Raw genomic sequence first — 26272 nt, 5'->3', positions numbered from 1 at the left:
ATTAAAACATGTCCACCTCTCTTCTTCCATCTATTACTGTACTGTCATATTGTGATCAGTATTAAAACATTTCCACCTCTCTTCTTCCATCTATTACTGAACTGTCATATTGTGATCAGTATTAAAACATTTACACCTCTCTTCTTCCATCTATTACTGTACTGTCATATTCTGATCAATATTAAAACATTTCCACCTCTCTTCTTCCATCTGGTTGATGAACCTTTATTAGTCACATCTGTCACATGTACATTTCATTCAGTTGAATTGAGTTTATACACAAACAGGATTGTTGTCTCAAGAATGACAAATAAACATTGTACAATATTTAAAAACACCAAGAAGCCCAATAACAACAAGATCAATCATTTCTAAATGAAACCAGTTTTTACAACACAGTGTGATGATTCATTCTATTAATGACTATTAACATAGGTGGTATAAAATCATGAATATATAGATATAATAATAACATTTTAACTCATAACTAGAGATCTATTCTACATTGTTGCTCCAGTGTGTCTTACTGAACATGACCCTGATTAGAGTGAAACATCATGTTGTGTTTGACACAGGGACCACCTGACACAGAGACACTGAGGCGCCACAACCCCAAAGATGAAACCCTGGATAGAGGGGCTCAGTGAATGTGGAGGTGAATGTGTACAGGTGGGTCAGTGTGTCAGAGGAGACTCTATAGAAGGACAGAGTGCCGGCTGGCCAGTCCAGATACACTCCTACTCTGTGGGAGCTGGAGGAGGGGACGTCTATGGTAGTCTGATTATTATTGTGCCAGGCAGAGTAACTGTTGTCAGAGCAGCGCAGACTCCAGGACTTGTCATTGTATCCAAGCCAACAGTCCTCACCCCCTTCTCTCCTGCTGATTCCTTTATATGTCACTCCTATATCAACCCTTCTCCCACTCCAAACTTCCTTTCCTCTCCCACTCCACTCTACCTCCCAGTAACAGCGCCCAGTCAGACTCTCTCTACACAGCACCTGTCCACATTCCATAAATCTCTCTGGGTGATCAGGATACGGATGGTACTTTCCCATATGTGTCACCTTTTTGTTACCCTCAGACAGAAAGCAGTATCTGAATACTGTGTTTGGGTCCAGGTTGAGATCACAGGCATCTGATGGACAAAACCAAACACAATATTAGAAATCATCATCATTCACATTAGAATGTTAACTCACTTTTCACTAATTAATTTAATGTAGATGTTTCTAGGTATCAAAAGTAGAAGTTAAGGTAACTTGAGACTTGTTGAATGATCGTGTTGTACTGTTAAATAAAACAAACTTATTCCCATTAATTACACACAGAACACACACACACCTGTATGCGTGCATGACCTCAAACACACATTTCTTATGTAAAAGGGAATACGCCACACACACACACACACACACACACACACACACACACACACACACACACACACACACACACACACACACACACACACACACACACACACACACACACACACACACACATTGTCAAAAGCAACACTTTGTAAACTTTGGTGTCCCTGATATCTGCTTCTGTAGAACTACAGCTGATATTTAATATGACCAAGTAAGTAATGATGGTGGTATTTGACTTTGACTTAACTTGAATTAAGACTTATTCTTAGTCATATTCTTCACAGCAGTCAACACTCACATTTTCTAAGCCCAGGTTTCATTCTGTTCTCTCCACCATGTTCCACACTGTAGCGGTAAGCAGAAGAACAGACAGTCATTGAGGGATACACCTGAACTCACACACACACACACACACACACACACACACACACACACACACACACACACACACACACACACACACACACACACACACACACACACACACACACACACACACACACACACACACACACACACACACACACACACACACACACACACACACACACACACACACACACACCTTTGTCCAAGTGGTGGTCAGAATGTTTGTCTTAACTAGCCTGAGAAGTCCAGCATGAATATATGAACATAAACCAAAGCCATAAACCCTACATACATGTTTCATATTAGGTGACAGAACAGAATGTCACCTTTTATTTGAGGGTATTCATACATATCATATCTGTTTAACCATTGACAAATGAAAGCACTTTGTGTTTATAGTTCTCCCATTTCAACAAGTCATAATTAGTTGGACAAATTCACTTATAGTGTATTAAAGTAGTCATACGTTTAGTATTTGGTCCCATATTCCATGCCTGCAGTGATTACATCAAGCTTGTGACTCTACTAACTTGTTAAATGCATTTGCAGTTTGTCTTGGTTGTGTTTTGGATGATGTTTTTCCTAATAGAAACTGAATGGTGAATAATGTCCTGTCATTTTGGAGTCACTTCACTTGTATTGTCAGTAAGAATAGAAGATGTTTCTGAACACTTCTACATTCATGTGGATGCTACCATGATTATGAATAATCAGGAATGAATCGTGAATAATGACGAATGAGAAAGTTACAGAGGCACACAGATCATACCCCCTCTGTTATTGGTAATGGTGAGAGGTTAGCATGTTTTGTTGTAGCCTCTGTTACTGGTAATGGTGAGAGGTTAGCATGTTTTGTTGTAGTCTCTGTTATTGGTAATGGTGAGAGGTTAGCATGTTTTGTTGTAGTCTCTGTTATTGGTCATGGTGAGAGGGTAGCATGTTTTGTTGTAGCCTCTGTTATTGGTAATGGTGAGAGGTTAGCATGTTTTGTTGTAGCCTCTGTTATTGGTAATGGTGAGAGTTTAGCATGTTTTGTTGTAGTCTCTGTTATTGGTAATGTTGAGAGGTTAGCATGTTTTGTTGTAGCCTCTGTTATTGGTAATGGTGAGAGTTTAGCATGTTTTGTTGTAGTCTCTGTTATTGGTAATGTTGAGAGGTTAGCATGTTTTGTTGTAGCCTCTGTTATTAGTAATGGTGAGAGGTTAGTATGTTTTGTTGTAGTCTCTGTTATTGGTAATGGTGAGAGGTTAGCATGTTTTGTTGTAGCCTCTGTTATTGGTAATGGTGAGAGGTTAGCATGTTTTGTTGTAGCCTCTGTTATTGGTAATGGTGAGAGGTTAGCATGTTTTGTTGTAGTCTCTGTTATTGGTAATGGTGAGAGGTTAGTATGTTTTGTTGTAGTCTCTGTTATTGGTAATGGTGAGAGGTTAGCATGTTTTGCTGTAGCCTCTGTTATTGGTAATGGTGAGAGGTTAGTATGTTTTGTTGTAGTCTCTGTTATTGGTAATGGTGAGAGGTTAGCATGTTTTGTTGTAGTCTCTGTTATTGGTAATGGTGAGAGGTTAGCATGTTTTGTTGTAGTCTCTGTTATTGGTAATGGTGAGAGGTTAGCATGTTTTGTTGTATCCTCTGTTATTGGTAATGGTGAGAGGTTAGCATGTTTTGTTGTAGTCTCTGTTATTGGTAATGGTGAGAGGTTAGCATGTTTTGTTGTAGTCTCTGTTATTGGTAATGGTGAGAGGTTAGCATGTTTTGTTGTAGTCTCTGTTATTGGTAATGGTGAGAGGTTAGCATGTTTTGTTGTATCCTCTGTTATTGGTAATGGTGAGAGGTTAGCATGTTTTGTTGTAGTCTCTGTTATTGGTAATGGTGAGAGGTTAGCATGTTTTGTTGTAGCCTCTGTTATTGGTAATGGTGAGAGGTTAGCATGTTTTGTTGTAGCCTCTGTTATTGGTAATGGTGAGAGGTTAGCATGTTTTGTTGTAGCCTCTGTTATTGGTTATGGTGAGAGGTTAGCATGTTCTGTTGTAGCCTCTGTAACTGCGTCATTCATGTCTCAGGGCGAGAGACTATAAGGAGTACCAGTACTGAGTCAATGTGCAGGGGTACCAGGTAGTTGAGGTAATAATGAGACTATAAGGAGTACCAGTACTGAGTCAATGTGCAGGGGTACCAGGTAGTTGAGGTAATAATGAGACTATAAGGAGTACCAGTACTGAGTCAATGTGCAGGGGTACCAGGTAGTTGAGTTAATAATGAGACTGTAAGGAGTACCAGTACTGAGTCAATGTGCAGGGTACCAGGTAGTTGAGGTAATAATGAGACTATAAGGAGTACCAGTACTGAGTCATAATCATGGTAGCATCCACATGAATGTAGAAGTGTTCAGAAACATCTTCTATTCTTACTGACAATACAAGTGAAGTGACTCCAAAATGACAGGACATTATTCACCATTCAGTTTCTATTAGGAAAAACATCAAAACACAACCAAGACAAACTGCAAATGAATTCAACAAGTTAGTAGAATCACAAGCTTGATGTAATCACTGCAGGCATGGAATATGGGACCAAATACTACATTTATGAATACTTTAAAACAATATAAGTGAATTTGTCCAAATAATTTAGACTTCTTCAAATGGGAGAACTACATACATAAAGTGCTTTCATATCTAAACAGTAAAATATATATGAATGAAAATACCCTCAAATAAAAGGTGACATTCTGTACTGTTGCCTGATATGAAACATGATTTCTCAAATCCAAAATGCTGGAGCATAGCACCAAATGTAAAACTGTCCAAACACATATGGTGTGGACTATGTGTGTCTGGTAAACACATGTGGATCTGGTGAACAGTTATCACTTGTTGACCAACTACAGGAATACTGACCTCAGAGTCTCCAGTTTACAGTGGAGATTCCCCAGTCCAGCAGAGAGCAGCTTCACTCCTGAATGCTTCAGGTCATTGTTACTCAGATTCACCTGACAAAGGGACGCTGAGGCGCCAGAACCCCAAAGATGAAACCCTGGATAGAGGGGCTCAGTGAATGTGGTGTGGAATGTGTACAGGTGGGTCAGTGTGTCAGAGGAGGCTCTATAGAAGGACAGAGTGCCGGCTGGCCAGTCCAGAAACACTCCTACTCTGTGGGAGCTGGAGGAGGGGACGTCTATGGTAGTGGAATTATTATTGTGCCAGGCAGAGTAACTGTTGTCAGAGCAGCGCAGACTCCAGGACTTGTCATTGTATCCAAGCCAACAGTCCTCACCCCCTTCTCTCCTGCTGATTCCTTTATATGTCACTCCTATATCAACCCTTCTCCCATACCACTCTTTCTCTCCTCTCCCACTCCACTCTACCTCCCAGTAACAGCGCCCAGTCAGACCCTCTCTAGACAGCACCTCTCCACAGTGCTCAAATCTCTCTGGGTGATCAGGATACGGATGGTACTTTCCCATATGTGTCACCTTTTTGTTCCCCTCAGACAGAGAGAGGCGTCTGAATACTGTGTTTGGGTCCAGTGTGAGATCACAGACATCTGATGGATGAAACCAGACACAATATTAGAAATCATCATCATTCACATTAGAATGTTAACTCACTTTTCACTAATTCATTTAATGTAGATGTTTCTAGGTATCAAAAGGAGAAGTTAAGGTAACTTGAGACTTGTTGAATGATCATATGTTATACTGTATGTTAATATAAAACACACTTATTCCCATTATTCACACGCACACGCACACACACACACACACACACACACACACACACACACACACACACACACACACACACACACACACACACACACACACACACACACACACACATTGTCAAAGCAACTCTTTGTAAACGTTGGTGTCCCTGATTTCTGCTTCTGTAGAACTACAGCTGATATTTAATATGACCAAGTAAGTAATGATGGTGGTCTTTGACTTTGACTTAACTTGAATTAAGACTTATTCTTAGTCATATTCTTCACAGCAGTCAACACTCACATTTTCTAAGCCCAGGTTTCATTCTGTTCTCTCCACCATGTTCCACACTGTAGCGGTAAGCAGAAGAACAGACAGTCATTGAGGGATACACCTGAACTCACACACACACACACACACACACGGATATAATGCATTTAACTTCAAGCAAATGGTGTGTGTATATCCAGTCTGTATGTGTGTGTCCTGTGTGTGTGTTTGTGTGTACAGCGTGTGTGTGCATGTGTCCAGTGTGTGTGTGTGTGTGTCCAGTGTTTGTATGTCATTGAGAGATTGTCACTGGACCCACACACACACTGGACTCACACACACACACACACACACACACACACACACACACACACACACACACACACACACACACACACACACACACACACACACACACACACACACACACACACACACACACACACACACACACACACACACACACACACACACACACACACACACACACACACACACACACACACACACACACACACACACACACACACACACACACACACACACACACACACACACACACACACACACACAGTAACACATAACTTTGTCCAAGTGGTGGTAAGAATGTTTGTCTTAACTAGCCTGATAAGTCGAACATGTCTGATATGAACATTGACATAAACCCTCTACATACTTGAGTTTCTCCAGTCTGCAGTGTGGATCCTCCAGTCCAGCAGAGAGCAGTCTGACTCCTGAGTCTCCTGGGTGATTGTAGCTCAGGTCCAGCTCTCTGAGGTGTGAGGGGTTTGACTCCAGAGCTGAGACCAGAGAAGCACAGCCTTCCTCTGTGACTAGACAGCCTGACAGCCTGCAAAGAGTCAAGTCATATTAAAACCAAACTACTATTATTTGGCTGGGAGTGGGAGAATACTTTTTTTAACATATTCAGATATAAGTGAATTAGTCCAAATAATTAAGACTTCTTCAAATGGGAGAACTAGATACATGAAGTGCTTTCATTTCTAAACGGTAAAATATATATGTATGAATACCTTTAAATAAAAGGTGACATTCTGTACTGTCACCTAATATAAAACATTATATCTCAAATCCAAAATGCTGGAGCATAGCGCCACATTTAAAACTGTAAGCTTCACTGTCCAAACACATATGTTGTGGACTATGTGTGTCTGGTAAACACATGTGGATCTGGTGAACAGTTATCACTTGTTGACCAACTACAGGAATACTGACCTCAGAGTCTCCAGTTTACAGTGGGGATTCCCCAGTCCAGCAGAGAGCAGCTTCACTCCTGAATCCTTCAGGTCATTGTTACTCAGATCCAGCTCTCTCAGGTGTGAGGGGTTTGACTCCAGAGCTGAGACCAGAGAAGCACAGCCTTCCTCTGTGACTAGACAGCCTGACAGCCTGCAAAGAGTCAAATCATATTAAAACCACACTGCTATTCTTTTGTGGTGAAAATAGTGGCAGTATATTTTTTTCAAAATGTTCAGATATATCAGTGTCTGAAACCTGCCATATCTAACCTCTCTCCATTACCAATAACAGGAGTGGTTTGCATTTTATCAGATTTTTGTGACTCTATATCTTTGTTATTCGTCATTATTCACGATTCATTCCTGATTATTCATAATCATGGTAGCATCCACATGAATGTAGAAGTGTTCAGAAACATCTTCTATTCTTACTAACAATACAAGTGAAGTGACTCCAAAATGACAGGACATTATTCACCATTCAGTTTCTATCAGGAAAAACATCCAAAACACAATTAAGACAAACTGCAAATGAATTCAACAAGTTAGTAGAATCACAATCTTGATGTAATCACTGCAGGCGAGGAATATGGGACCAAATACTAAACTTATTACTACTTTAATACACTATAAGTGAATATGTCCGATTAATTACGACTTTTTCAAATGGGAGAACTACATACATAAAGTGCTTTACTTTCTTAACAGTAACACAGCTAGGTATGAAAATACACTCAAATAAAAGGTGACATTCTGTACTGTCACCTAGTATGAAACATTAAATCTGAAATCCAAAATGCTGGAGCATAGCACCACATGTAAAACTGTAAGCTTCACTGTCCAAACACATATGGTGTGGACTATGTGTGTCTGGTAAACACATGTGGATCTGGTGAACAGTTATCACTTGTTGACCAACTACAGGAATACTGACCTCAGAGTCTCCAGTTTACAGTGGGGATTCCCCAGTCCAGCAGAGAGCAGCTTCACTCCTGAATCCTTCAGGTCATTGTTACTCAGGTCCAGCTCTCTCAGGTGTGAGGGGTTTGACCTCAGAGCTGAGACCAGAGAAGCACAGCCTTCCTCTGTGACTAGACAGCCTGACAGCCTGCAAAGAGTCAAATCATATTAAAATCACACTGCTATTCTTTGGTGGTGAAAATAGTGGCAGTATATTTTTTCAATATATTCGGATACATCAGTGTCCTGAAACCTGCCATATCTATTCATAAATGGATGTTTCATTAGTAGAAATGACAAATGATCCAAGTATTGCTTGTAGATAGAAAGATGCATATTAAAAAATATTTGAGTAGACTGACCAGACCAGTTTAAAAAGCAGTATCAGTCAAAAGACACAGTGAGTAATCAGATTTAAATTGTATTGAGTATACAGTCCACACCATATCTATGTTGACAGTGAAGCTAACATTTTAATTGTGTCTCTATACTCCAGGATCTTAGATTTGAGATCAAATGTTTCACATGAGGTAACCGTATATTATGTCACCTTTTATTTGAGGGTATTTTAATATGGGGCAGCAGGGTAGCCTATTGGTTAGAGCGTTGGACTAGTAACCGGAATGTTGCAAGATCAAATCCCAGAGCTGACAAGGTACAAGTCTGTCGATCTGCCTCTGAACAAGGCAGTTAACCCACTGTTCTCCGGTAGGCCGTCATTGAAAATAAGAATTTGTTATTTAACTGACTTGCCTAGTTAAATAAAGGTTTAAACAATTAAAATACATCTGTTTCACCATTTATAAAAATTTAAGCACTTTATGTATCTAGTCTCCCTATTTGAAGAAGTCATAAGTATTCTGACCAATTAACTTACAGTGTATTAAAGAAGTCTGTAACGGCTTTCATCGGAAGAAGAGACCAAAATGCAGCGGGATACGTGTTCATCTTTATTATAAGGAACTGAACACTGAATACAAAAATAACAAAAGGAAAACCCGAAACAGTCCTGCAAGGTGAAACAAACACTAAACAGAAATTACAACTACCCACCACTAACAGTGGAAAAACAGGCTACCTTAGTATGATTCCCAATCAGAGAAAACAATAGACAGCTGTCCCTGATTGAGAACCACACCTGGCCGAAATATAGAAATACAAAAACCTAGACATACAAACATAGAATGCCCACCCAAATCACACCCTGACCAAACAAAAATAGAAACAAACAAAGTAATCTACGATCAGGGCATGACAAAGTCATTAGTTGAGTATTTGGTCAGATATTCCTTGAACACAACACAACTCAAACTCGTTGGTTGTATTTGCAGTGTGTTTTGGGTTGTGTTTTTCCCAAAATTAAAATGGTGGATGATGACTGGAGTCATTTTCTGTCTAAGTGAGTAGATAACATGTTTCTAAACACTACTAAATTAATCCTGATGAAGCCATGATTGAGAAAAATCATGAATGAATCATGAATAATAATGAATGAGAAAGTTAGAGACCACAACAAACCATGCTAACCTCTCACCATTACCAATAACAGAGGCTACAACAAAACATGCTAACCTTCACCATTACCAATAACAGAGGCTACAACAAAACATGCTAACCTCTCACCATTACCAATAACAGAGGCAACAACAAAACATGCTAACCTCTCACCATTACCAATAACAGAGGCTACAACAAAACATGCTAACCTCTCACCATTACCAATAACAGAGGCTACAAAATAACATGCTAACCTCTCACCATAACCAATAACTGAGGCTACAACAAAACATGCTAACCTCTCACCATTACCAATAACAGAGACTACAACAAAACATGCTAACCTCTCACCATTACCAATAACAGAGGCTACAACAAAACATACTAACCTCTCACCATTACCAATAACAGAGGCTACAACAAAACATGCTAACCTCTCACCATTACCAATAACAGAGGCTACAACAAAACATACTAACCTATCACCATTACCAGTAACAGAGGCTACAACAAAACATACTAACCTATCACCATTACCAGTAACAGGAGTGGTTTGCATTTTATCAGATTTTTGTGACTCTATGCCTTTGTTATTCGTCATTATTCACGATTCATTCCTGATTATTCATGGTCATGGTAGCATCCACATGAATGTAGAAGTGTTCAGAAACATCTTCTATTCTTACTGACAATACAAGTGAAGTGACTCCAAAATGACAGGACATTATTCACCATTCAGTTTCTATCAGGAAAAACATCCAAAACACAACCAAGACAAACTGCAAATGTATTCAACAAGTTAGTAGAATCACAAGCTTGATGTAATCACTGCAGGCATGGAATATGGGACCAAATACTAAACTTATGACTACTTTAATACAATATAAGTGAATTGTCAAAATATTTAAGACTTCTTCAAATGGGAGAACTACATACATAAAGTGCTTTCATTTATAAACTGTAAAATATATATGTATGAATACCTTTAAATAAAAGGTGACATTCTGTACTGTCACCTAGTATGAAACATTAAATCTGAAATCCAAAATGCTGGAGCATAGCGCCACATTTAAAACTGTAAGCTTCACTTTCCAAACACATATGGTGTGGACTATGTGTCTGGTAAACACATGTGGATCTGGTGAACAGTTATCACTTGTTGACCAACTACAGGAATACTGACCTCAGAGTCTCCAGTTTACAGAGGGGATTCCCCAGTCCAGCAGAGAGCAGCTCCACTCCTGAATCCTTCAGGTCATTGTTACTCAGATCCAGCTCTCTCAGGTGTGAGGGGTTTGAACTGAAAACTGAGGCCAACACTTTACAGGATGTGTCTGTGAGTTTACAGCCAGTGAGTCTGCCAACACAGAAGAAATACAATGACAGACAGGTTGTATTAAAATGTTACGCTTAGCTTTCCCTGCTTACACTGTTACCCGTACACTAATAATGTGTTGGGTTTGACCTCAGAGCTGAGACCAGAGAAGCACAGCCTTCCTCTGTGACTAGACAGCCTGACAGCCTGCAAAGAGTCACATCGTATTAAAATCACACTGATATTCTTTGGTAGTGAAATTAGTGGCAGTATATTTTTTAACATATTCAGATACATCAGTGTCCTGAAACCTGCCATATCTATTCATAAATGAATGTCTCATTATTAGAAATTACATATCATAAAATGATTGCTTGTAGATAGAAACATGTATTGTACAAATATTTGAGTAGACTGACCAGACCAGTTTAAAAAGCAGTATCAGTCAAAAGACAGACAGTGAGGTATCAGATTTAGATTGTATTGAGTAAACAGTGTTCACTCAAAATGACACAACGACTATGTTCCAGTTGAACAACGTTTACTAAACCGTATTACCACAATACATGGTTACCATGACACTCAGGCCAGGTCCATCAACAGTGACACTCCCAGACGTACTAATAACAGAGTGATATCACCGTAGTAACAGAAATATAGGGAGACTTAAAACATGAACTTAACAATCTCCCACTTTTCTTTAAAGACAAATAAAACAACAACATAATGAAATGTCCCAAGTATTATTTAAGTTCCTCATTACAAATGGGTTGTGTGACTCAGTTTATATTTGTATTAGTCAAGCTGCCACTTTCCATTACTGAGTGTCTTTAGGAGCACAAGACCGGATGCTCCCTTTTACGTCAGACAGTCAGCAAGCTGCTCCTTTGTGGTCGACCAGGAAAACAGCTTTGAGGTGTGGAATCACAGTTGTAGCAAAGGTCTGTGAGCCACCCCAGATGAAGTCATCAACATGACAGGCAAGTACTCCAGTCAAGCCAATAGAAAACTGCAGGATCCACTTGTGACATTTTTCCACCTGTACTCAGCACTGTTGCCTTGACTTTGCTGTACCAGTAGAGTGATGCACCTGCCAGGCCAGACACACACCTTTTTAGTTTCCACAGTGTTCCTTCACTCAGCTTCAGGCGGAGGTCAGATGTGAATGTCCCTTGATGCTCTGTTCCCTGCAAAAATGCAGATTTCATGTCTATGGAATTAAGTTTTCATTGTTTCTGGCAGATCACTGTCAGCAGCAATCCGAGTGACTCTGAGGCGCATGTCAGTGAGTCTTTTCGGAGTTGTTTAGCAGCCAGCTCCTCTAAACCTCTAGCCACTAGATGAGTCGTTTGGGAGTTGTTTAGCAGCCAGCTCCTCTAAACCTCTAGCCACTAGATGAGGCTTTTGGGAGTTGTTTAGGAGCCAGCTCCTCTAAACCTCTAGCCACTAGATGAGTCTTTTGGGAGTTGTTTAGCAGCCAGCTCCTCTAAACCTCTAGCCACTAGATGAGTCTTTTGGGAGTTGTTTAGCAGCCAGCTCCTCTAAACCTCTAGCCACTAGATGAGTCTTTTGGGAGTTGTTTAGCAGCCAGCTCCTCTAAACCTCTAGCCACTAGATGAGTCGTTTGGGAGTTATTTAGCAGCCAGCTCCTCTAAACCTCTAGATGAGTCTTTTGGGAGTTGTTTAGCAGCCAGCTCCTCTAAACCTCTAGCCACTAGATGAGTCGTTTGGGAGTTGTTTAGCAGCCAGCTCCTCTAAACCTCTAGCCACTAGATGAGTCGTTTGGGAGTTGTTTAGCAGCCAGCTCCTCTAAACCTCTAGCCACTAGATGAGTCGTTTGGGAGTTGTTTAGCAGCCAGCTCCTCTAAACCTCTAGCCACTAGATGAGTCGTTTGGGAGTTGTTTAGCAGACAGCTCCTCTAAACCTCTAGCCACTAGATGAGTCGTTTGGGAGTTGTTTAGTAGCCAGCTCCTCTAAACCTCTAGCCACTAGATGAGTCGTTTGGGAGTTGTTTAGCAGACAGCTCCTCTAAACCTCTAGCCACTAGATGAGTCGTTTGGGAGTTGTTTAGCAGCCAGCTCCTCTAAACCTCTAGCCACTAGATGAGTCGTTTGGGAGTTGTTTAGCAGACAGCTCCTCTAAACCTCTAGCCACTAGATGAGTCGTTTGGGAGTTGTTTAGCAGCCAGCTCCTCTAAACCTCTAGCCACTAGATGAGTCGTTTGGGAGTTGTTTAGCAGACAGCTCCTCTAAACCTCTTGCCACTAGATGTGCTTTTGGCACTATTCCAGTTATTTAAGGGACACACCCACCTTGTTGAGACACATTTTTGGCCAATGTCTTTGACTTCCTCAAACACTAAATTTTTCCTCCAATTACTGAGCTCATCTAGTTTAGAGTCAAATGACACATCCTTTGTTTCAAGTGCATCATCATTTTGAATGTCATTCTGTTTTTCGTCATTTTCCATTGGTTGAAATCTGATAAGTGACAGGTCAGCTGACCCTGTTGTACCAGAAAGTGTAGCTGGTTCAGAGTACTGCAAGTTGGACCAGTTCTGGTGTTTTCCTTTGGTTTTTCCTGCTCGTCCAATGATGGTTGCTGTCTGTGGAATACCACTTTCTCTGTCCGTGTATTTAACAGTTTGTCCAGTTTTCAGATTGGAACAACCATGCTGTCTTAACACATGTGTCTGTTGTTGAATGTTTTCCTCATTTGAACCCTCAACAGTATTACCTGTGGCATGGTTGAAGGTCTCTGCTCCATTTCCTGTGTCAGTTTCAGTGTCCATATCATTGGATGTGACATCTGGTAGGCTTGTGTCTGTTATTGTGTCCTTTTTTCATTTTCAGTAGGAGGCTGATTCTCAGCAACAGCCCCTCCATCTTGTTGCTAATTTATTTTCCACAATCTTGAGTGATGCACCTTAAAAATGGTTTCCTCCGTGCCTTACAAATATCACCACACCATCTTGGCCAATGACCACTCCCGGTACCTTTCCACTCTTGACAGTCAACTCGTTTGTAGTACACTCTGTTTCCAGTCTCGTACTTCTCATCGGTGGGTCGAAGCTGTTTCCTCAGAGCTCTGCGAATTCTCTCTGAACACTCTGCTTCAGTGAACGCTTTTCTCACTGCATGTAGTGCTGAAAGGTGCTGTCCCACCCCCATTGCACTCACACTGGTCCCTTCCAGTGCTGCTGGCTTGTCAACCAGTACAGAGGGAAGATTAGGGTTCTGCCCCAACACTAGTTGCTATGGGCTGTAACTATGAACATTGTGCATTGAGTTGCCATCAAAGCCCAATCTAGGGCTGTTTTCCAGTCACATCCATTCTTGCCTCACATTCAGCATAATCTCTGAGTGTTTGATTATGTCTCTCCACAAGTCCATTGCTCCACGGACTGTATGCAGCAGTTGTCTTTACTTCCATGTTGAATTTCTCTGCCATTTCTCTTATTTCATTATTTTTGAATTCTCCTCCATTGTCACTGTATAATTTCTGGGGCGGGCCATGCACACGTATCCAGGAATGAATGAAGTGCTTGACCATGTCACTGTGTTTCTTTGTATTCACAATGCTTCCAGCACTGAAGCGTGTGAAGTAGAATAGAACTTCCGCATTCAACAACCCGGTCGCATTCCGCTTCGCTCCACAGGTAGTATCACATTTAATTTAATTTCATTACAGTACAACGGTTTGATTTGTTTGATCGTAGCTAGCTACATAGCTAGCTACATAGCCGTCTTTGTATCAAAGATAATTGTGTAGTCTAGAGCGATTTTCTAGGTTAGCTAGCCAGCTATTGTCGTTCTTTTAACGCAACGTAACGTAATCAACACTGCTAGCTAGCCAGCTAGCCACCGAATAGCAGCACTGTAGTAACTATTACACTCAACGGAACGACTTGATTAGTGTAGTGTTAGCTAGCTACATAGTTGTCTTTACTGTCTTTGTATCTAAGATAACTGTGGAGTCTAGAGTAATTTCGGTTAGCTAGCCAGCTATTTTCGTCCGCTGCGCTGCCGTTCTCCTACCTAGTCAACACTGCTAGTCAACACTGCTAACACTGCTAACACTGCTAGCTAGCCAACTCCTACCGAATAGCAGCACTGTAGAAACTATTAAATTACAACGGAACGATTTGATTAGTGTAGTGTTAGCTAGCTACATAGTTGTCTTTGCTGTCCTTGTTCTAAGACAATTGTGTAGTTTAGACTAATTATCTAGCCAGTTACCTGGCCAGCTACACTTTCAAACAAAGTCAACAACGCAGCCACTGCCAGCTAGCCTACTTCAGCAGTACTGTATCATTTTAATCATTTTAGTCAATAAGATTTTTGCTACGTAAGCTTAACTTTCTGAACATTCGAGACGTGTAGTCCACTTGTCATTCCAATCTCCTTTGCATTAGCGTAGCCTCTCCTGTAGCCTGTCAACTATGTGTCTGTCTATCCCTGTTCTCTCCTCTCTGCACAGACCATACAAACGCTTCACACCGCGTGGCCGCGGCCACCCTAACCTGGTGGTCCCAGCGCGCACGACCCACGTGGAGTTCCAGGTCTCCGGTAGCCTCTGGAACTGCCGATCTGCGGCCAACAAGGCAGAGTTCATCTCAGCCTATGCTTCCCTCCAGTCCCTCGACTTCTTGGCACTGACGGAAACATGGATCACCACAGATAACACTGCTACTCCTACTGCTCTCTCTTCGTCCGCCCACGTGTTCTCGCACACCCCGAGAGCTTCTGGTCAGCGGGGTGGTGGCACCGGGATCCTCATCTCTCCCAAGTGGTCATTCTCTCTTTCTCCCCTTACCCATCTGTCTATCGCCTCCTTTGAATTCCATGCTGTCACAGTTACCAGCCCTTTCAAGCTTAACATCCTTATCATTTATCGCCCTCCAGGTTCCCTCGGAGAGTTCATCAATGAGCTTGATGCCTTGATAAGCTCCTTTCCTGAGGACGGCTCACCTCTCACAGTTCTGGGCGACTTTAACCTCCCCACGTCTACCTTTGACTCATTCCTCTCTGCCTCCTTCTTTCCACTCCTCTCCTCTTTTGACCTCACCCTCTCACCTTCCCCCCCTACTCACAAGGCAGGCAATACGCTTGACCTCATCTTTACTAGATGCTGTTCTTCCACTAACCTCATTGCAACTCCCCTCCAAGTCTCCGACCACTACCTTGTATCCTTTTCCCTCTCGCTCTCATCCAACACTTCCCACACTGCCCCTACTCGGATGGTATCGCGCCGTCCCAACCTTCGCTCTCTCTCCCCCGCTACTCTCTCCTCTTCCATCCTATCATCTCTTCCCTCTGCTCCAACCTTCTCCAACCTATCTCCTGATTCTGCCTCCTCAACCCTCCTCTCCTCCCTTTCTGCATCCTTTGACTCTCTATGTCCCCTATCCTCCAGGCCGGCTCGGTCCTCCCCTCCCGCTCCGTGGCTCGACGACTCATTGCGAGCTCACAGAACAGGGCTCCGGGCAGCCGAGCGGAAATGGAGGAAAACTCGCCTCCCTGCGGACCTGGCATCCTTTCACTCCCTCCTCTCTACATTTTCCTCTTCTGTCTCTGCTGCTAAAGCCACTTTCTACCACTCTAAATTCCAAGCATCTGCCTCTAACCCTAGGAAGCTCTTTGCCACCTTCTCCTCCCTCCTGAATCCTCCTCCCCCTCCCCCCCCCTCCTCCCTCTCTGCAGATGACTTCGTCAACCATTTTGAAAAGAAGGTCGACGACATCCGATCCTCGTTTGCTAAGTCAAACGACACCGCTGGTTCTGCTCACACTGCCCTACCCTGTGCTCTGACCTCTTTCTCCCCTCTCTCTCCAGATGAAATCTCGCGTCTTGTGACGGCCGGCCGCCCAACAACCTGCCCGCTTGACCCTATCCCCTCCTCTCTTCTCCAGACCATTTCCGGAGACCTTCTCCCTTACCTCACCTCGCTCATCAACTCATCCCTGACCGCTGGCTACGTCCCTTCCGTCTTCAAGAGAGCGAGAGTTGCACCCCTTCTGAAAAAACCTACACTCGATCCCTCCGATGTCAACAACTACAGACCAGTATCCCTTCTTTCTTTTCTCTCCAAAACTCTTGAACGTGCCGTCCTTGGCCAGCTCTCCTGCTATCTCTCTCAGAATGACCTTCTTGATCCAAATCAGTCAGGTTTCAAGACTAGTCATTCAACTGAGACTGCTCTTCTCTGTATCACGGAGGCGCTCCGCACTGCTAAAGCTAACTCTCTCTCCTCTGCTCTCATCCTTCTATACCTATCGGCTGCCTTCGATACTGTGAACCATCAGATCCTCCTCTCCACCCTCTCCGAGTTGGGCATCTCCGGCGCGGCCCACGCTTGGATTGCGTCCTACCTGACAGGTCGCTCCTACCAGGTGGCGTGGCGAGAATCTGTCTCCTCACCACGTGCTCTCACCACTGGTGTCCCCCAGGGCTCTGTTCTAGGCCCTCTCCTATTCTCGCTATACACCAAGTCACTTGGCTCTGTCATAACCTCACATGGTCTCTCCTATCATTGCTATGCAGACGACACACAATTAATCTTCTCCTTTCCCCCTTCTGATGACCAGGTGGCGAATCGCATCTCTGCATGTCTGGCAGACATATCAGTGTGGATGACGGATCACCACCTCAAGCTGAACCTCGGCAAGACGGAGCTGCTCTTCCTCCCGGGGAAGGACTGCCCGTTCCATGATCTCGCCATCACGGTTGACAACTCCATTGTGTCCTCCTCCCAGAGCGCTAAGAACCTTGGCGTGATCCTGGACAACACCCTGTCGTTCTCAACTAACATCAAGGCGGTGGCCCGTTCCTGTAGGTTCATGCTCTACAACATCCGCAGAGTACGACCCTGCCTCACACAGGAAGCGGCGCAGGTCCTAATCCAGGCACTTGTCATCTCCCGTCTGGATTACTGCAACTCGCTGTTGGCTGGGCTCCCTGCCTGTGCCATTAAACCCCTACAACTCATCCAGAACGCCGCTGCCCGTCTGGTGTTCAACCTTCCCAAGTTCTCTCACGTCACCCCGCTCCTCCGCTCTCTCCACTGGCTTCCAGTTGAAGCTCGCATCCGCTACAAGACCATGGTGCTTGCCTACGGAGCTGTGAGGGGAACGGCACCTCAGTACCTTCAGGCTCTGATCAGGCCCTACACCCAAACAAGGGCACTGCGTTCATCCACCTCTGGCCTGCTCGCCTCCCTACCACTGAGGAAGTACAGTTCCCGCTCAGCCCAGTCAAAACTGTTCGCTGCTCTGGCCCCCCAATGGTGGAACAAACTCCCTCACGACGCCAGGACAGCGGAGTCAATCACCACCTTCCGGAGACACCTGAAACCCCACCTCTTTAAGGAATACCTAGGATAGGATAAAGTAATCCTTCTGACCCCCCCCCCCCTTTAAAAGATTTAGATGCACTATTGAAAAGTGGCTGTTCCACTGGATGTCATAAGGTGAATGCACCAATTTGTAAGTCGCTCTGGATAAGAGCGTCTGCTAAATGACTTAAATGTAAATGTAAATGTAAGTGGTGGATGATGTGAAGATACCACACACTTGGTCCAGGCTCATGTAGATATACAGCCACTGTTTCATTGTACATGGAAGCCAGTGACAAACCGCTGGTTTGCTGTATTTCTGGAATGTCTCACAACTGTTAACTATCTGCTGTAGAATGGAAACACTCTCATCATTATTCCCAGAACTGCTGAGTCATTTCTGTCAACTCTAGCATGTCCAAACTGTTTGTGAAGTTAACAATACTTTGTGTTTTTCCTTTGTGTTCATGTTCTCTGTGCTGTCAGAATCTCCATGTGCTCTGTGTCCGTTAGAATCTCATTTTCACACGTGTAATGTCTTTGTCTAAAATGTTTACACAATAGTGGCCCTGAGGTGGTAAGTTCAAGGGTCACTGGTTGTTTAAACATCACTGTCTTGTCATGTTTTATGTCTAGTACAGCCCCTGCCTTCTTGAGGGAAGCTTTGCTTAATAGTAAGGGGATATCTGTAGGGACCACCTCTGTTTCAATGTGACACTTAGTCTGAATTTTTGCTGGTATCTTGACTCTTTTGGTAGAATGGACGGTTCTCCCATCTACAAATATGAAAGCTCTGTTGTTTGGTGTGTCAATCATAATTTGTACTTATTTCATATTTACTTCACTGACACAGCTATCAATACATTTTTCACCACACACTGTGTTTTACATACAGTATCAATCACAGAAGATCCTAAGGATTCAACTTTAAAGATCTCAGTATCAATCACAGCAGATCCTAAGGATTCAACTATAAAGATCTCAGTATCAATCACAGCAGATCCTAAGGATTCACCTATAAAGATCTCAGTATCAGAAGCAGATTCGTTTGATGTAATGTTGCTCAATCTGTGTTTATATTTTCCTCTGTTAGTTTAACGTGATCATTTTTATGAGGACAGTCTTTAACCCAGTGGTGCTTTGACAAATAGCACGTTGATCTCCTTCCATACCTGTCCAGTGGATTTGTGCCGGGCAATGGCGCCCTCTTCTGGTTGTCTTGAGAACGTGACTTGTTGGAGCCTTTTCTCTGCTGCTCAGTGTAATGTGCTGCGTCACTCACTTGCATTGGCGCGACAGACATCTTTTCAACCAAAATTATTTTTATTGCCGACTTCATTGACGCAAAAGTCAGCACAGTCAAAGCCAACTATTGCTCCCTACCATCCAGACAGGCAGTATCTAGCAACTTGAAAGCTAACACTGCATCCAGGAGAACCATGTCTCTACCATCCAGACAGACAGTATCTAGCAACTTGAAAACTAACACTGCATCCGGGAGAACCATGTCTCTACCATCCAGACAGGCAGTATCTAGCAACTTGAAAGCTAACACTGCATCCAGGAGAACCATGTCTCTACCATCCAGACAGGCAGTATCTAGCAACTTGAAAGCTAACACTGCATCCAGGAGAACCATGTCTCTACCATCCAGACAGGCAGTATCTAGCAACTTGAAAGCTAACACTGCATCCAGGAGAACCATGTCGTACTTGCAAATCCTATTGTACCTCTGTTCGAAATCAATTATGTTGTCCGTCATTGCAACCGAAATGTCTCAAGTAACACTGTCAGAGTGTGAATATGCCTCGTAGGCACGGTCTTTCTCTTCTTTAAGAAACACAGAATCCAGTGCTGTGATCAAAGACCCATACCGTCATCCTTGTTGAAATCCTCCAGGGATATTTCCAGTGCTGTATCTCTCGCTCTTCCTTCCAGCGATAATACCACCCAAGTGCTTTTTCACGTCCAGATTAGTAACCAGTGTCCAGATTAGTAACCAGTGTCCAGATTCCAAGGTTATTTTCCCAACTTTCATACAACATCTTCTCGTGGAAGCGAGGTGGCACATTGTAGTTATTAGCCATCTTCTGCTACCAATGTTAACTTAAAATGACACAACGACTATGATCCAGTTGAACAACGTTTACTAAACCGTATTTCCACAATACATGGTCGTATTTCCACACCATTACCAATAACAGAGGCTACAACAAAACATGCTAACCTCTCACCATTACCAATAACAGAGACCACAACAAAACATACTAACCTCTCACCATTACCAATAACAGAGACCACAACAAAACATACTAACCTCTCACCATTACCAATAACAGAGACCACAACAAAACATACTAACCTCTCACCATTACCAATAACAGAGGCTACAACAAAACATGCTAACCTCTCACCATTACCAATAACAGAGACCACAACAAAACATACTAACCTCTCACCATTACCAATAACAGAGGCTACAACAAAACATGCTAACCTCTCTCCATTACCAATAACAGAGGCTACAACAAAACATGCTAACCTCTCACCATTACCAATAACAGAGGCTACAACAAAACATGCTAACCTCTCACCATAACCAATAACAGAGGCTAGAACAAAACATACTAACCTCTCACCATTACCAATAACAGAGGCTACAATAAAACATGCTAACCTCTCACCATTACCAATAACAGAGGCTACAACAAAACATGCTAACCTCTCACCATAACCAATAACAGAGGCTACAACAAAACATGCTAACGTCTCACCATTACCAATAACAGAGACAACAACAAAACATACTAACCTCTCACCATTACCAATAACAGAGACTACAACAACACATGCTAACCTCTCACTATTACCAATAACAGAGGCTACGACAAACATGCTAACCTCTCACCATTACCAATAACAGAGACTACAACAAAACATGCTAACCTCTCACCATTACCAATAACAGAGACTACAACAAAACATGCTAACCTCTCACCATTACCAATAACAGAGGCTACAACAAAACATGCTAACCTCTCACCATTACCAATAACAGAGGCTACAACAAAACATGCTAACCTCTCACCATTACCAATAACAGAGGCTACAACAAAACATGCTAACCTCTCACCATTACCAATAACAGAGGGTTTATGATCTTTGTTCCTCTGTAACTTTCTCATTCATCATCATTCACAATTCATTCCTGATTAGTGATAATCATGGTAGCATTCACATGAATGTAGAAGTGTTCAGAAACATCTTCTATTCTAACTGACAATACAAGTGAAGTGACTCCAAAATGACAGGACATTATTCACCATTCAGTTCCTATTAGGAAAAACATCATCCAAAACACAACCAAGACAAACTGCAAATGAATTCAACAAGTTAGTAGAATCACAAGCTTGATGTAATCACTGCAGGCAAATGGAATATGGGACCAAATACTAAACTTATGACTACTTTAATACAATATAAGTGAATTTGTCCAAAAATAAAGACTTATTCAAATGGGAGAACAAGATACATAAAGTGATTTCATTTCTAAACTGTAAAATATATATGTATGAATACCTTTAAATAAAACGTGACATTCTATACTGTCGCCTAGTATGAAACATTATATCTCAAATCCAAAATGCTGGAGCATAGCGCCACATTTAAAACTGTAAGCTTCACTATCCAAACACATATGGTGTGGACTATGTGTCTGGTAAACACATGTGGATCTGGTGAACAGTTATCACTTGTTGACCAACTACAGGAATACTGACCTCAGAGTCTCCAGTTTACAGTGGGGATTCCCCAGTCCAGCAGAGAGCAGCTTCACTCCTGAATCCTTCAGGTCATTGTTACTCAGATCCAGCTCTCTCAGGTGTGAGGGGTTTGAACTGAGAACTGAGGCCAACACTTTACAGGATGTGTCTGTGAGTTTACAGCCAGTGAGTCTGTCAACACAGAAGAAATACAATGACAGACAGGTTGTATTAAAATGTTACGCTGAGCTTTCCCTGCTTACACTGTAACCTGTGCACAAATAATGTGTTGGGTTTGACCTCAGAGCTGAGACCAGAGAAGCACAGCCTTCCTCTGTGACTAGACAGCCTGACAGCCTGCAAAGAGTCAAATCATATTAAAATCACACTGCTATTCTTTGGTGGTGAAAATAGTGGCAGTATATATTTTAACATATTCAGATACATCAGCGTCCTGAAACCTGCCATATCTATTCATAAATGGATGTTTCATTATTTGAAATGACAAATTATCAAAGTGTTGCTTGGAGAGAGAAAAATGTATAGTACAAATATTTGAGTAGACTGACCAGACCAGTTTAAAAAGCAGTATCAGTCAAAAGACAGACAGTGAGGTATCAGATTTAGATTGTATTGAGTATACAGTCCACATCATATCTATTTTGACAGTGAAGCTAACATTTTAAATGTGTCTCTATACTCCAACATTTTGGATTTCAGATCAAATGTTTTATATGAGGTGACATTGACACATTTGCAGTTTGTTTTGGGTTGTGTTTTGCCCAATAGAAACTCAATGGTGGATGATGACTGGAGTAATTTTCTTTATAAGTGAGTAGATACCATGTTTCTAAACACTACTAAATTAATCCTGATGATGCCATGATTAAGATAAATTATGAATGAATCATGAATAATAATGAGTGAGAAAGTTACATAGGCTACAACAAAACATGCTAACCTCTCACCATTACCAATAACAGAGGCTACAACAAAACATGCTAACCTCTCACCATTACCAATAACAGAGACTACAACAAAACATGCTAACCTCTCACCATTACCAATAACAGAGGATACAACAAAACATGCTAACCTCTCACCATTACCAATAACAGAGGCTACAACAAAACATACTAACCTCTCTCCATTACCAATAACAGAGGCTACAACAAAACATGCTAACCTCTCACCATTACCAATAACAGAGACTACAACAAAACATGCTAACCTCTCACCATTACCAATAACAGAGACTACAACAAAACATACTAACCTCTCACTATGACCAATAACAGAGGCTACAACAAAACATGCTAACCTCTCACCATTACCAATAACAGAGGCTACAACAAAACATGCTAACATCTCACCATTACCAATAACAGAGGCTATAACAAAACATGTTAACCTCTCACCATTACCAATAACAGAGACTACAACAAAACATGCTAACATCTCACCATTACCAATAACAGAGGCTACAACAAAACATGCTAACCTCTCACCATTACCAATAACAGAGGCTACAACAAAACATGCTAACCTCTCACCATTACCAATAACAGAGGCTACAACAAAACATGCTAACCTCTCACCAATACCAATAACAGAGGCTACAACAAAACATGCTAACATCACCATTACCAATAACAGAGGCTACAACAAAACATGCTAACCTCTCACCATTACCAATAACAGAGGCTACAACAAACCATACTAACCTCTCACCATTACCAATAACAGAGGCTACAACAAAACATACTAACCTTTCACCATTACCAATAACAGGGGCTACAACAAAACATGCTAACCTCTCACCATTACCAATAACAGAGGATACAACAAAACATGCTAACCTCTCACCATTACCAATAACAGAGGCTACAACAAAACATGCTAATCTCTCACCATTACCAATAACAGAGGCTACAACAAAACATGCTAACCTCTCACCGTTACCAATAACAGAGACTACAACAAAACATGCTAACCTCTCACCATTACTAATAACAGAGGATACAACAAAACATACTAACCTCTCACCATTACCAATAACAGAGGCTACAACAAAACATGTTAACCTCTCAACATTACCAATAACAGAGGATACAACAAAACATGCTAACCTCTCACCATTACCAACAACAGAGGCTACAACAAAACATACTAACCTCTCACCATTACCAATAACAGAGACTACAACAAAACATGCTAACCTCTCACCTTTACCAATAACAGAGGCTACAACAAAACATGCTAAACTCTCACCATTACCAATAACAGAGGCTACAACAAAACATGCTAACTTCTCACCATTACCAATAACAGAGACTAAAACAAAACATGCTAACCTCTCACCATTACCAATAACAGGGGAGATTAGCATTTATACTGATATTTGTGCCTCTATATCTTTGTTATTCATCATTATTCACTATTCATATCTAAAAGGTAAAATGTATGTATGAATTCCCTCAAATAGAAGGAGACATTCTGTACTGTCACCTAATATGAAACATTCTATCTCAAATCCAAAATGCTGGAGCATAACACCATATTTAAAACTGTAAGCTTCACTGTCCAAACACATATGGTGTGGACTGTGTGTGTCTGGTAAACACATGTGGATCTGGTGAACAGTTATCACTTGTTGACCAACTACAGGAATACTGACCTCAGAGTCTCCAGTTTACAGTGGGGATTCCCCAGTCCAGCAGAGAGCAGCTTCACTCCTGAATCCTTCAGGTCATTGTTACTCAGGTCCAGCTCTCTCAGGTGTGAGGGGTTTGACTTCAGAGCTGAGACCAGAGAAGCACAGCCTTCCTCTGTGACTAGACAGCCTGACAGCCTGCAAAGAGTCAAATCATATTAAAATCACACTGCTATTCTTTGGTGGTGAAAATAGTGGCAGTATAACGTTTTAACATTTTCAGATACATCAGCGTCCTGAAACCTGCCATATCTATTCATAAATGGATGTTTCATTATTAGAAATGACAAATTATCAAAGTGTTGCTTGTAGAGAGAAAAATGTATTGTACGAATATCTGAGTAGACTGACCAGACCAGTTTAAAAAGGAGTATCAGTCAAAAGACAGACAGTGAGGGATCAGATTTAGATTGTATTGAGTATACAGTCCACACCATATCTATTTTGACAGTGAAGCTAACATTTTAAATGTGGCTCTATATTCCAACATTTTGGATTTCAGATCAAATGTTTTATATGAGGTGACATTGACACATTTGCAGTTTGTTTTGGGTTGTGTTTTGCCCAATAGAAACTCAATGGTGGATGATGACTGGAGTAATTTTCTTTATAAGTGAGTAGATACCATGTTTCTAAACACTACTTAATTAATCCTGATGATGACTTGATTAATACAAATCATGAATGAATCATGAATAATAATGAGCGAGAAAGTTACATAGGCTACAACAAAACATGCTAACCTCTCACCATTACCAATAACAGAGACTACAACAAAACATGCTAACCTCTCACCATTACCAATAACAGAGACTACAACAAAACATGCTAACCTCTCACCATTACCAATAACAGAGGCTACAACAAAACATGCTAACCTCTCACCATTACCAATAACAGAGACTACAACAAAACATACTAACCTCTCACCATTACCAATAACAGAGACTACAACAAAACATGCTAACCTCTCTCCATTACCAATAACAGAGGCTACAACAAAACATGCCAACCTCTCACCATTACCAATAACAGAGACTACAACAAAACATGCTAACCTCTCAGCATTACCACTAACAGAGACTACAACAAAACATGCTAACCTCTCACCATTACCAATAACAGAGACTACAACAAAACATGCTAACCTCTCACCATTACCAATAACAGAGGCTACAACAAAACATGCTAACCTCTCACCATTACCAATAACAGAGGCTACAACAAAACATACTAACCTCTCACCATTACCAATAACAGAGGATACAACAAAACATACTAACCTCTCACCATTACCAATAACAGAGGATACAACAAAACATGCTAACATCTCACCAATACCAATAACAGAGGCTACAACAAAACATACTAACCTCTCACCATTACCAATAACACAGACTACAACAAAACATGCTAACCCCTCACCATTACCAATAACAGAGACTACAACAAAACATGCTAATCTCTCACCATTACCAATAACAGAGACTACAACAAAGCATGCTAACCTCTCTCCATTACCAATAACAGAGGCTACAACAAAACATGCCAACCTCTCACCATTACCAATAACAGAGACTACAACAAAACATGCTAACCTCTCAGCATTACCACTAACAGAGACTACAACAAAACATGCTAACCTCTCAGCATTACCACTAACAGAGACTACAACAAAACATACTAACCTCTCACCAATACCAATAACAGAGACTACAA

At 41.7% G+C, this 26272-nt stretch overlaps 1 protein-coding gene across 3 annotated transcripts in view; it reads right to left on the bottom strand.

Annotated features, from left to right (window-relative positions):
* Nucleotides 1–209: 209 nt before the first annotated feature.
* Nucleotides 210–26272, bottom strand: part of LOC139581409 (NACHT, LRR and PYD domains-containing protein 12-like) — a 234075-nt gene continuing 208012 nt past the window's right edge. For 2 of the 3 annotated variants that reach the window (XM_071412172.1, XM_071411566.1), the window contains 9 exons: nucleotides 24518–24691; nucleotides 21859–22032; nucleotides 10616–10789; nucleotides 6953–7126; nucleotides 6393–6566; nucleotides 5750–5796; nucleotides 4641–5286; nucleotides 1673–1719; nucleotides 210–1136 (listed from right to left, as the gene is read on the bottom strand). In XM_071412172.1, coding sequence (XP_071268273.1) covers nucleotides 556–1136; nucleotides 1673–1719; nucleotides 4641–5286; nucleotides 5750–5796; nucleotides 6393–6566; nucleotides 6953–7126; nucleotides 10616–10789; nucleotides 21859–22032; nucleotides 24518–24691 — 2191 coding nt within the window. In that variant the 3' untranslated portion in view covers nucleotides 210–555. The remainder of the gene's footprint in view (nucleotides 1137–1672; nucleotides 1720–4640; nucleotides 5287–5749; nucleotides 5797–6392; nucleotides 6567–6952; nucleotides 7127–10615; nucleotides 10790–21858; nucleotides 22033–24517; nucleotides 24692–26272) is intronic. The other variant, XM_071412903.1, reaches the window with a different exon arrangement.

The sequence above is a fragment of the Salvelinus alpinus genome, chromosome 1 (genome assembly GCF_045679555.1).
Source record: "Salvelinus alpinus chromosome 1, SLU_Salpinus.1, whole genome shotgun sequence".
In the NCBI taxonomy this organism is placed as follows: Eukaryota; Metazoa; Chordata; class Actinopteri; order Salmoniformes; family Salmonidae; genus Salvelinus; species Salvelinus alpinus.
This window is presented reverse-complemented; position numbering and strand designations above follow the sequence as displayed.